Genomic DNA, 11,739 nt, shown 5'->3' on the forward strand with positions numbered 1-11,739 from the left:
AAAAATTAATTCTCTTAAGTATTAGGAACCCCCCCCCCCCAAATTTTCCTCAAATTTTCAAGTTTTGAGTGTTAATAATCCATGTAGATTCTTGAAATAATATAAAAAATGAGTAGAGATCACTTACTCCAAAGTATTATATAAAAATATCCTTCAAATATCGCTTAAAGTATAGGGTTCAAAATATGAGAGAATGGCTAAAATCCTAAAATATAACACTTATATGCATTGCACAGGGGTATCCTTCGCGAACGCAACACATGCCTCGCATTCGCGAAGCACAAACAGTATCAACCTCAAAATAACCTTTCGCAAACACGAAGGTCTTCCCGCGAATGCAAACCACCAACATGCCTAGCCTACGTGAACGCGAGCTCAGCTCACGAACGCGAAGGCAAACTCCCTTCCTGACTCTCCTACTACACGAACGCGAGGTTTTTCTACGAACTCCATGACCAACCAGCCCACACCCTTTATGAATGCAAGCCAATTGATGTGAATATGAAGCACAAAATCCCAAATTCCAGAATCCTTTATCACGAATATGAGACACCTCTAGTGAACTCGATGAACACCAGACACTAGCAAAATCTGATGCTCCAAACTTACAGAAGTGGTCTGAAACCACCCGAAACACATTCGAGCACCTCCGGGACCCCATCCAATCATACCAGTAAGTTCAAAAATACTACCCGGACCTATCCAAAGCCTCCAAAAATATGCAATAACATCACATCAATGAAACATAGATCAAAACACAAGTTGAACTTCTCTTAAGTTCAATAACTTTCCAAACTTTAAACCAAGCATCCAATTCAAGCTTAACCAATCCGGATTACATCCAAACTTTGCACATAAATTTCAAATGACAAAAAGAACATATTCTAAATTTTAAAATAATAATCCAAATTTGATATCAACAAATTCAACTTCCGGTCAAACTTAGAGACTCCACATAGCGCTCGCGTCCCCACTACTCCTCCGGGATCCAATAGCTGATAACCTCCCTTCCAACTCCTGAGCTTTATCTTTAGTCAAGGATCTCCACCTGATCCCCAGGTCATCATCGTACAAACCTCTTCTTTCTCTTTATCATGATACCAATGTCCATCACCAAAAGCCTATGATGCGTCGCGAGGGTCTCATGATAACCTTGCAATCCTTGCACAACCCTCTATCACACTTCCTGAGGAGGAGATAATCAATCCGAATCTTCGCCATCGTACTTTGGAAAGTAACCAAACGCTCCTCCCTCTTCGAAAAACTAGAGTTCGCAATCCCCAACTCAAATGCCTTAGCCAAATCCAACAGGGAAGTACCTCCTCTGTTCCTATCCCTAAACCCGAAGCTGCCATGTACTTCTCCATAGCCACCAGAAATCGACCCAATATGACCATTGAAATTCCCCCCCCCCAATAAATAACCTCTCAGCATGCGAAATATTATGCACAACCTCATCCAACCCCTCCAGAAGCGCCTTTTAACCTCCTTATCCAAGCCCACTTGTAGCGCGTAAGCGCTAACTATATTTATTGTCACGTTCCAGAATCTAAACTTCGAGGTCGTGATAGTGCCTAACATCTACTTTCTAGACAAGACGACGTAAAACAGAAAATTAACTGATTTTAACAATTAATAACAATATATTAACAACGAAAATGATAAAAGTCTGAAGTATAATAAAATAATACTGAATAGCGAAGTTTAATAATAACCCAGAAGCTGGTGTCAAGAGTACATGAACATCTAGAGTGCTAAAAACATGGTCTGAATAAAATACACTATATTGAAATTCAGAAAAACAGTAAAGATAGGAGGAAAGGAGACCTTGGGGTTGCGAACATTGTGCAGTTGTACATCAAGTCTCCGTCAGCGGCTAGATCTGAGCAAAAGCTACCGAACGCTTCTAGGACCAACTCTGATATCTGTACAAGAAGTGCAGAGTGTAGTATGAGTACAACTGACCCCATGTACTCTGTAAATACCGAGCCTAACCTCGATGAAGTAGTGATGAGGCTAAAACGGTCTACTTACAATACGTTGTACGTTGTAGTAATAATAATAATAATAATAATAACAGGGAAGTAAAGCAATTAATTTATGGAAATGAACTCGAACCTCACTATCAAAAAGCCCATAATAACAAGTCTCGTAATCTCGTATAAAAATACTAAAACCAAAAAAACAACAACAAGTACAACACACACAATCTGTTATGGCGTGCGACCTGATCCCACCATATCATCCTTTATCAATATCAAGTACCACGTATATAATTCGTTGCGGTGTGCAATCTGATCCTACCATATCATTATTTATCAACATCAAGTATCCTCCCTTATTCTACCGTTTCAATTCCATATCTTTCAATTTTCATTGCGGCGTGCAACCCGATCAACATACACTTCCAATTAACATAAACAATCCAATAACTCAAAGTTACAAGAATTTTTATATCAAAGAGTAACAGTACAAGGCAATAAAAGACAACATAATAATCAATGAATCTTTAAAATTCTAAATCTCTACTTTACAAGTTTATCGGTGTCAAAAAAACTCATCAACTCACGCAAATGAAACTACATCTTAGAATGCAACAAATATTACAAGAATAATAGGACAAATAAAGCATGTGACAGTCAAAGAGTGCAAGTAAAATAATTAAAACCAAGTAGCAATTAAGCACGAATTCATGGAAGGTCCGAACAATATAATACAAGAACAAATAAATTATAATTAATAATTTTGGCATAGAAGTCAAATAAAGCATGTAACAACTAAGGCATGAAATAGGATAATTCATGAAACAACGAGAAACATGGAAACAAATATCTTGATGGCATATATACACTTGTCACCTCACATATACGTCGTTCTCTCACATAATCCACACATCACATAGTTCAAAAATTCCTAATTTCCTCAAATCAAGGTTAGATCCAACATTTACCTCACTCTGCAATCAAATCAAAGCTCAATCGGGGTTTTTCCTCTAAATTTCGCCTCCAAACCAATCGAATCTAACCAAATATAGTTCAAACAATTCAAAATAATCTTTAGAAACTATCCATGAGCAAAAAAGATTCATCTTTAATAATTTTGAAAAAAGTCAACCCCGAGCCCACTTGGTCAAACATTCGAGATTCGGACCAAACCCAATTACTTATTTACCCCCGAGCATGATTATGTGATTAATTTTGAAATCCAACCTCAATTTAAGGTCTAAATCTCAATTTCTACCTAAAATCCCTAATTTCTACCATGAAAAGGCATAGAATAAATGTTAGAAATCAATAGGTGTTTATGAAAATGGAAGAAAACAATTTAAAATCTACTAACCTATGAAGTTGGGATGAAATTTCTCTTCAAAATCGCCTCTAGGCCGAGCTCAAACTTAAAAATGGTGAAAAGTGAAGAAAATCCCAACTTTTGAAATGTTTAGTACTTGGGCGTCGGGTGTTCTTCGCATTCACGAAGCACCTGACGCGTTCGTGAAGAGCACTGGCCAAGTGGCCATCGCGATCGCGATCAACCCTTCGCGTTCGTGAAGGCTTAGCCCCCCTTGCCTTTGTGTTCGCAAGCCAACATCCGCGTTCGCATAGAGTTACTGCCCAGCTTGTCCGTAGATCCCAAACCCATCGTGTTCAGAGGGAAAGGCCGCGTTCGTGAAGGGTAAAGCCCACACTAATTCACGTTAACAACCAAGTCCTCGCGTTCGTGTAGAAGAAATTCCTCCCTGGCCCTATTTCCCCTTCGCGATCGCGAGTGGCTTCGCGATCGCAAAGCACAAAGTGACAAGTACCAGAAGATAGCTGGAACCAACAACTTCTAAGTTCAAAAGGGGTGTGTAGCCTATCCAAAACTCACCCGAGCCCCTCAGACTCCAAACCAAGCATGCACACAAGTGTAGTAACATCATACAAACTCTCATGCGTGATCAAAATACAAAAATAACACCTAGAACCACGAATCGAACATCAAAATGTATGAAATTTTCAATGAAACTTAAGAACATTCAAATTTATGACCGAGCATCCGAATCCGGTCAATCAACTCCATTTTGCACCAAATTTTACAGAGAAGTCAATAATAGTAAAATAAACCCATACCAAGTCCCGTAACTAAAATCCGAACCTGATAGCTATAAAGTCAACCTACAATCAAACTTTAGAGTTCTTTCACATTCAAATTATTAGTTTTCAACAAATCATGTTAAATCAAGTAAGGGACTTCCAAATTCAATTTCGGGCAAATTCCCAAGTCCCAAATCACGATACGGGCTAACGGGACAGTAAAAATATTGATTCGGGTCCGTTTATACAAAATATTGACCGTAGTCAACTCAAATTATTTTAAGTCATAAATTCACATTTTCTTAAACTTTTCACATAAAGACTTTCTAAAATAAGACACTGAATATGCACGCAAATCGAGGAATTCTAAACGGAGCTAATCGAGGTCTCGAAATACAGAAATAAAGGCTTAAGCTCAAAATGACCTATCGGGCCATCACATTTATGGTGCACTCTCCAACCACTAACTTAATAGTCATTAATCTATCATTCACCCTCCTAACTTCAACCACAGACTCTCTAATATCCATATCCACCAAAATACTCACTCCATTCTTACCCTTCATGACTCTAGAGTACCACAACTTATACCCGTCTACATCCCTTGCCTTCAATCTACCTACCTAATCTCCTGGACACACGCTACATTGATTTTCCTCTTCTGGAGAATCTTCACCAACTGTATAGGCTTACTCGTCAATGTTCCTATATTCCACGACCCGATTCTCAACCTATAAGATCCCTTATTCCCTTACGTCCCTTGCCTCCTGTACCACCCCATGTCCCCTTCCCTATCCCTGGCCCTCCCTAAGGATATGATGTTACTCTACCATCTCATACCACAACCACTATACCTACGACAGATCCCAAGAAAATCACTAACACAAAAGAGGCAACGAACCAAACTAGAAGAAACAAGTTGTAACTGCAGGCATGCTAATAATATGATTAAACTTATGCGAACTAAAATGGCAGCAATTCAACTAACACAAAGAAGAGAAACCAGAAAGCGGTATATACCAACTCTAGAGAATAAAACTTGGAAATTCGACTTGGTGCACACCCGAGGTAGTGAAAACTAACGTTACTTCCAACTCCCACTGGCCTTTCCAAATACTAACTAGGGATGCCCTGCACCGCTCGCTCGTACGCCTTACGCTCGTTGCCAACTGTCGCGGCTAACAACCTGAAAAATCATAACACACTAACCAAGCCCAGACTACTCTACTAAATGATAGGCAGATTGCCAACGAGTGCAGCGGGGAGTGTCGAAGAATCGAAGAGGCAAATACAAAGAAGGGGGAAGGGAGTGGGGGTCAACTCAGATAGAAGAAAGAAGAGAGGGGTAAATAGGGGTCATCGGCCAGAGTTGTCGCCGACGGCGGCAGCCTTGCTAGGGTTTCTAGGGGCGGGATGAACAAAGAAGGGTAGAGGTAAAGAGAGAAGAGAGAATAAGGAGGAGAGACGAGATGGGTTGTCGGCCGGAGGATGATGGTGGGGACTGAAGCATGGAAAAGCAAAGCAAGAACAAAGGGTAAGAAAGAAGAAAAAAGGGGGGGAGGCAGTGAGAAGAAAGAGGGATCAGAGGGGAGGGGAGAGAGGGGCAGCCTACCTGCACGTGGTTACCGGCAATCTCTCTGGTGAGTGTAGCAGATTGACGGTGAGAGAGGAATAAAGATCGAAAAGAGAGAGAGAGAGAGAGATAAAGAGATAGAGAGAAAGAGAGAAAGAGAGAGCCCTTAGACAAAGAAAAAGTATGTTCAGAGTAATTCATGAGCATAGTATATGCTTGATTAATCGTAGAGAAAGGAAATATAAGAAGAATTTGAATTCCAGCTTAGAGATCATTTTCAATAAAGCTAATTAAAAACTAATACAATTTTCTTATTGAAGAAACACCACAAAATCTTCATACTTTGGATAATTACAGCCATGCAAGGGCACTAATACCATAAATCCTTTAATTTCGAGTAATAGACAAGAATACAAGAGGTGCCTGGAGTTAGGATTGCAGTTTCTGTGTGTAATTAAAGGTTTGAGAGTCATTCACTCGGTCAAAACTCTCTTCTAGGTCCTCCTAGACTGTATAAGCATTCGTAGTATATGTAATTCCACTAGTTAGGTTTTGAGCCACAGAATTCATCATCCATAAAAGCATTATTCCATTGTACTGTTCCTATTGATATTAGTATCTTTCACAGATTTCTTCTTCTTCAAGGAGCCATTAACCTTAACAAGCTTATTTCAATCAAGGCAATGCGCATAGATCGATACCAAAGATAGTAATTCTTGGTGATAATCAATTGAAAGAAAATTAGAGACATACTACTAATATCGCTTGAACGCGAGATACAGTGGATGTGTAGATTCAAGTGTGACTCCCTACTCAAATTAATCATCTTCAACTGCCATTAATGAACAACTCAAAATTTGCAGAACTTTCTCAAAGAATTTTATAAGAGATCAGAAAGAAAAAATTGAGATGGGAAAAGAGAAAGAGGATCAATCCACAAGTTAAGTCATTGAGCTCGTGGCTCTGATACCTTGCTGAGATTATAGAATAGGAAATCTGAATTCAATAAATAATAGAGAGGAGAGAATTTAGCATAGAACAGAGAGAAGATAAATGTTCTCAATTGTATTAATTTGATTATAATCTATACAAGGTGAGTTATTTATACAACTCATAACTAACTGAGTTAATCCACTAACTATCTCTAACAATATAACTAACTACTGATTGTTGTATTAATTTTGTCACACACAAATAGACTATTTTGCACCTTCATCTATACACTTTCTAATTAATGCCTTTCTTCTTAACAAGTTGGATAAATCGAGGAACAAAATCACTAGTCAAATCTGCAAGCATCGAGTAATATACAAGGTTAACTTTCAATTGCACATTGTATACTCTAATTTGACTTTAATAGGTATAATATGATGTATGTGTATATTATATCATTGAAAATATCCAATCATTATAGTGATTCAAGTGAAAGACTCTCCATGATATAAAGCAGAATCACAAACATCCATCTTTAACCCTTGTTAATTAATAATATTAATTTTCCTTTTTCAATAAAAAACTACAATGCGTATACTTTTTCATCATTGAATGAAATAAGAATCTCACTTGTCTAATTAACTAAACACCTTAAAATTGATATTACTTGCTTGCTCCTTTATAAATATTTGGAAGGCAAAATTACATAACCGACTATGACATGTATTAGTAATTCTAGTAATAAAGGTGCTTTTGCATATATATACTCGATTTTTGGGTCACAATTGAAACTATATTCACTTTGCAAAAAAGTTTGCGAGCGTACCCACTTTACGATCAACTTTAGACTTATCGGGTCTGAAGTTAAAAAAAATAGCTGAAGTAAAAAAATTGCATTAATGCACTTAAGGCTAAATAGGTCTGAAGTGCAACCAATGATTTCATGCACTTAAGGCTAATAAGTCTGAAGTGAAACGTTACACTTCAGATGCACTTAATGCCAATAAGTCTGAAATGAAAAATTGCACTTCAAATGCACTTAAGCCAATAAGTCTGAAGTGAAAATTTGCACTTCAGATGAACTTAAGGGCAAATAGATATGAAGTGTAACCAATGGTTTCATGCACTTAAGGCCAATAAGTCTAAAGTGAAAAATTACACTTCAGATGCACTTAAGGCCAAGAGGTCTGAAGAAGAAGAAGAAGAAGAAGAAGAAAAAGAAGAAGAAGAAGAAGAAGAAGAAGAAGAAGAAGAAGAAGAAGAAGAAGAAGAAGAAGAAGAAGAAGAAGAAGAAGAAGAAGAAGAAGAAGAAGAAGGAGAAGGAGAAGGAAAAAGAGGTCTGAAGTTGTTTAAAAAGTGGGTACAAGTTAAAACTTTTTTCAAAAGTGAGTATAGGTCAAATGGGGGCGACCAAATAGGGCGCCCCGTGCAATTCCTACACTAATAAACTATAAAGTATCGCAATAGATTATAAATAGTTGACAATTTTAATAAAATAATGATTGAGGAAGAGGTAGGTGCATTCTAGAAGAGCCCTAATTGGGCCTCGGGAGTTCATGCACAAGAGATGATTGAGTCCTTTTAGTCAAAATTTGCATGTTTTTATGTTTTATATATAAGTAATATGCACCAAAGGTGCACATTTAGCAAAAGTAGGATAACTTGCACCATCGATGGCAAGAAGGCGGAAACAACCATCAATGGTGAGTTCAATTGTAACTCCGGCGACCACAGGAATTCAAGCGTTCACGCCATTAACATTTGGTAGCTTCCTTCCTACTCGATTCCAACCAATTCGAGAGGAAATTGAAACAATTGCTGAAGAGGAATGTAACAGTGACAAGCAATGAAACAGTACATATCTAGCTTAGGAGAAGGAAAATCAGAAGTGTAAGGGCCAATTGCCAACAATTCCATGAAGATTATAGTTCTCAGAAGCAGGATCTTGGGCGCAACCTTCCCCAAATCTAGAACAACATGCAACAACAGCAAATGGAGGAAACAAACAGAAACAACATGCAAAGGAGCATAGGCAGATAAATCGCAATTCTCAGATGGGCATGAGACTGAAATATGTACCACCAAGTCATCGAGATGGTAAGATTGTTGTACAAATTGTTGAGGAAGGTGTGAGAGAGTTGAATAACTACTGGGCGATTGCCTTAATTGGTTATGTTCTAGGTGATACTCCATATAAGAAATCTATGGAGGCTTATATTGATTCAGTTTGGGATTCTGTATCGAAACCTCAAATTTTGTATCACAGTGATAGCTATTATGTTTTTAGATTCTCAACAATTGAAGATAGGGATCTAGTAATGCAAGCAGGTCCATACTCATACCATAACAAGCCATTCATACTGCAGAACTGGTAAAGAGAATTTCATTTTGACGCTAAGTTCATTACAACTATTCTATTGTGGATTCTTTCCCTAGCTTACCTTTTGGATATTGGACTGCAGATGCACTTAGCAAAGTGGCTAGTGCTATTGGAATTTCTATATATACTGACAGATTCATGGCTGATCTTAACAAAATTTCATATGCAAGGGTCTTAGTGAAGGTTGATATCACTAAGCCAATGCTGGAGAGTATAGAGATTATTACTCTATCAGGAACTATACAACAGGAAATTCTGTATGAATGGAAGCCAAAGTTCTGCAGTGAATGTATCTATTTTGGCCATGACAATTTTGAATGTTGGAGGAATAAGCTGCAGAACAATGAAGAGGCTGAGTTTAAAGCTCCAAAAAGAAGGAATAGAGTTAGAAAGAAGAAAACAATGCAGGAATGGAAGACAAAGGAAAAACAAGAGCAAGATTGGAAGATAGATGGAAAAGGAGAAGAGAATCGGCAAGTAGAGGCAGGAAAGGGTAAACAAAAAGCAGTAGTTAAAGATACCTCTATACAAGTGATCAGTAGAAATGAAGAGTGCAGAAGTCAGCATAGCTATAGCCTGCAGCAATACAGCAGTCTCATAATGATGAGGGCATCATTACAAATAGGTTCAAGATTTTGGAAGAGTGTGCTCCAAGCACTTCAAAAGGAGATGGGACCGGATTGATCCTACCCTCAAACCACCATGATTATATGCACTTGGAATATAAGAGGGTTGAACAAGTCCTATAAACAGAAAGAGTTAAGGCTCTTTATGAAAAAGAATAAAATAGATATCCTTTGGTGTCTAGAAACTAGAGCAAAAGAAAAAAAGGCAAAAAAATATAGTGAACAAGGTAACAAGAGATTGGGGTTACTGTTGCAATTACACTAAAGCTATAAATGGAAGGATTTGGCTCTTATGGAAGACACACCCGACAGTTAAGGTACTCCAAATACATGAATAATTCATTCATTGCTCAGTGGAAGATCAAGCAACAAACTCCCTGATTATGTTGACAACAATATATGCTAGGAATAAGGTGCATGAAAGGGCAAACCTATGGAATAAATTGCATATACTAGGTTGTCACATTCAAATACCATGGCTTATTAGTGGGGATTTTAATAATGTGTTAACCATTGAAGATAGATTAGGACAGCCAATGACAAGTAATGAGGTGCAGGATTTCAAGTAGTGTATTGATAACATGCAATTGACCCCACTAAGAACAAAGGGGTGCTTCTTCACCTGGTGCAACAAACAAAATGCTAATGATATAGTTTACAGTAAAATTGATTTGGCTGTTAGAAATTTCAGTTGGACTCAGACTTATGGACATCTAGAAGCTGATTTTCTAGAATCTGGAGTATTTGATCACTCCCCAATTGTAGTTCAATTATGGAAGAGAAGAACTATCTACCCAAAGCCTTTCAAGTTATACATGGTGACAATGGGCCATAAGGACTTCACTCTTATGGTGAATAGAGTATGGCAACAACAAGAAGAGCAGGATCCTATGGCACTTATATGGTCGAAGCTAAAAATGCTAAAAAATGAGGCTAAGGTCTTAACAAGGCTATGGCAAGATATGAACAAATACCGACTCAAATTAGGCAGAGTCTGAAGTGTGTTCAAGCAGCTCTGGTCACTGATCCCTTTAATCAGCTGTTGATTGAACAGGAGAAGCAGAATATGGGTGATTTGGAGAAATGGAGTACAATAGAAGAAAGAATATTGAAGCAAAAATCTAAAGCAACATGGATTGATTATGGTGACTCCACCTCTAAATATTTCTATGCACAGCTAAAAATAAGGTCCAGTAAGAATAATATTACTTCTGTGTACAATGATTTGGGAATGAAGATCATTGATCCAAAGGCTGTGGAAAAGGAGTTTACTAATTTCTTTACACAGCTAATGGGAAATGCTAATGGATTAATGCCATGCCCTAATACTAGTATCATTAAGGCAGGAAACTGTCTCACTTTACAATATTAACAGTAACTAATCATGGATATAACTCATGAAGAGATTGATGAAGCAATTAGGGATATGCCAAAGGATAAAGCCCCTAGTGTAGATGGTTTTCCTATAGAATTCTTCACCAAGCAATGGGATATTGTGAAGCATGACATATATGAGGTTGTATCATATTTCTTTCACACAGGTAGAATGATGCCAACATGGAATTGTACTATTATTACACTGATTCCTAAGATCCCAACTCGATCTAAAGTGAAAGACTACAGGCCTATAGCAAGTTGCACTACATTGTATAAAGTTGTTGCAAAGATAGTGACTAGAAAAATAAAGAAGGTAATAGAGGTGATCATTGGGAAGTCACAGTCTGCATTCATTGAAGGAAGGAGTATCTTTGATAACATCCTATTTAGCCATGAGATGTTCAAAGGCTATAATAGGAAAGGTTTATCACCCAGATGTGTGATGAAAGTAGATATTAAAAAGGCCTTATGATTCATTGGATTGGCAGTTTCTTAGTTGTATTCTAACTGATCTTGGGTTCCCCCAGAAGTTCATCCATTGGGTAATAGAGTGTGTTTCAATAATGTCTTACTCGTTGGTCTTAATAGTGGCCTTACCAAACCATTCCAGGCCAAGATAGGGATTAGAAAAAGAGACCTCATGTCTCCTTACATATTTCTCATTGCAATAGAGTATTTACAAAGAGAGATGAATCAACTACCTTCCACAAAGTAATTCAAATACCATCCAAGATGTAAAAAGCTGGGAGTGACTCATATTTGTTTTTCTGACGACTT

The 11,739-nt window shown here is 37.7% G+C and overlaps 1 protein-coding gene across 1 annotated transcript; it reads left to right on the forward strand.

The window, feature by feature from the left end:
- The first annotated feature begins 10,166 nt into the window (after nt 1-10,166).
- Nucleotides 10,167-10,957, forward strand: LOC138886182 (uncharacterized). Its single transcript, XM_070167225.1, has 2 exons — nt 10,167-10,523; nt 10,640-10,957. Exons 1-2 carry the CDS (start codon nt 10,167-10,169, stop codon nt 10,955-10,957), a joined length of 675 nt encoding a protein of 224 aa, XP_070023326.1.
- The last annotated feature ends 782 nt before the right edge of the window (nt 10,958-11,739 follow it).

The sequence above is a fragment of the Nicotiana sylvestris genome, chromosome 2, assembly GCF_000393655.2.
Source record: "Nicotiana sylvestris chromosome 2, ASM39365v2, whole genome shotgun sequence".
NCBI classification, from domain to species: domain Eukaryota; kingdom Viridiplantae; phylum Streptophyta; class Magnoliopsida; order Solanales; family Solanaceae; genus Nicotiana; species Nicotiana sylvestris.

Excerpts from the sequence above, each read along its gene's own strand:
- LOC138886182 (XM_070167225.1), top strand. The coding sequence starts at position 10,167 with ATGCAATTGACCCCACTAAGAACAAAGGGGTGCTTCTTCACCTGGTGC. Across the intron at positions 10,524-10,639 it reads TGCTAAAAAATGAGGCTAAG|GAGAAGCAGAATATGGGTGA; the intron begins GTCTTAACAAGG and ends TTGATTGAACAG.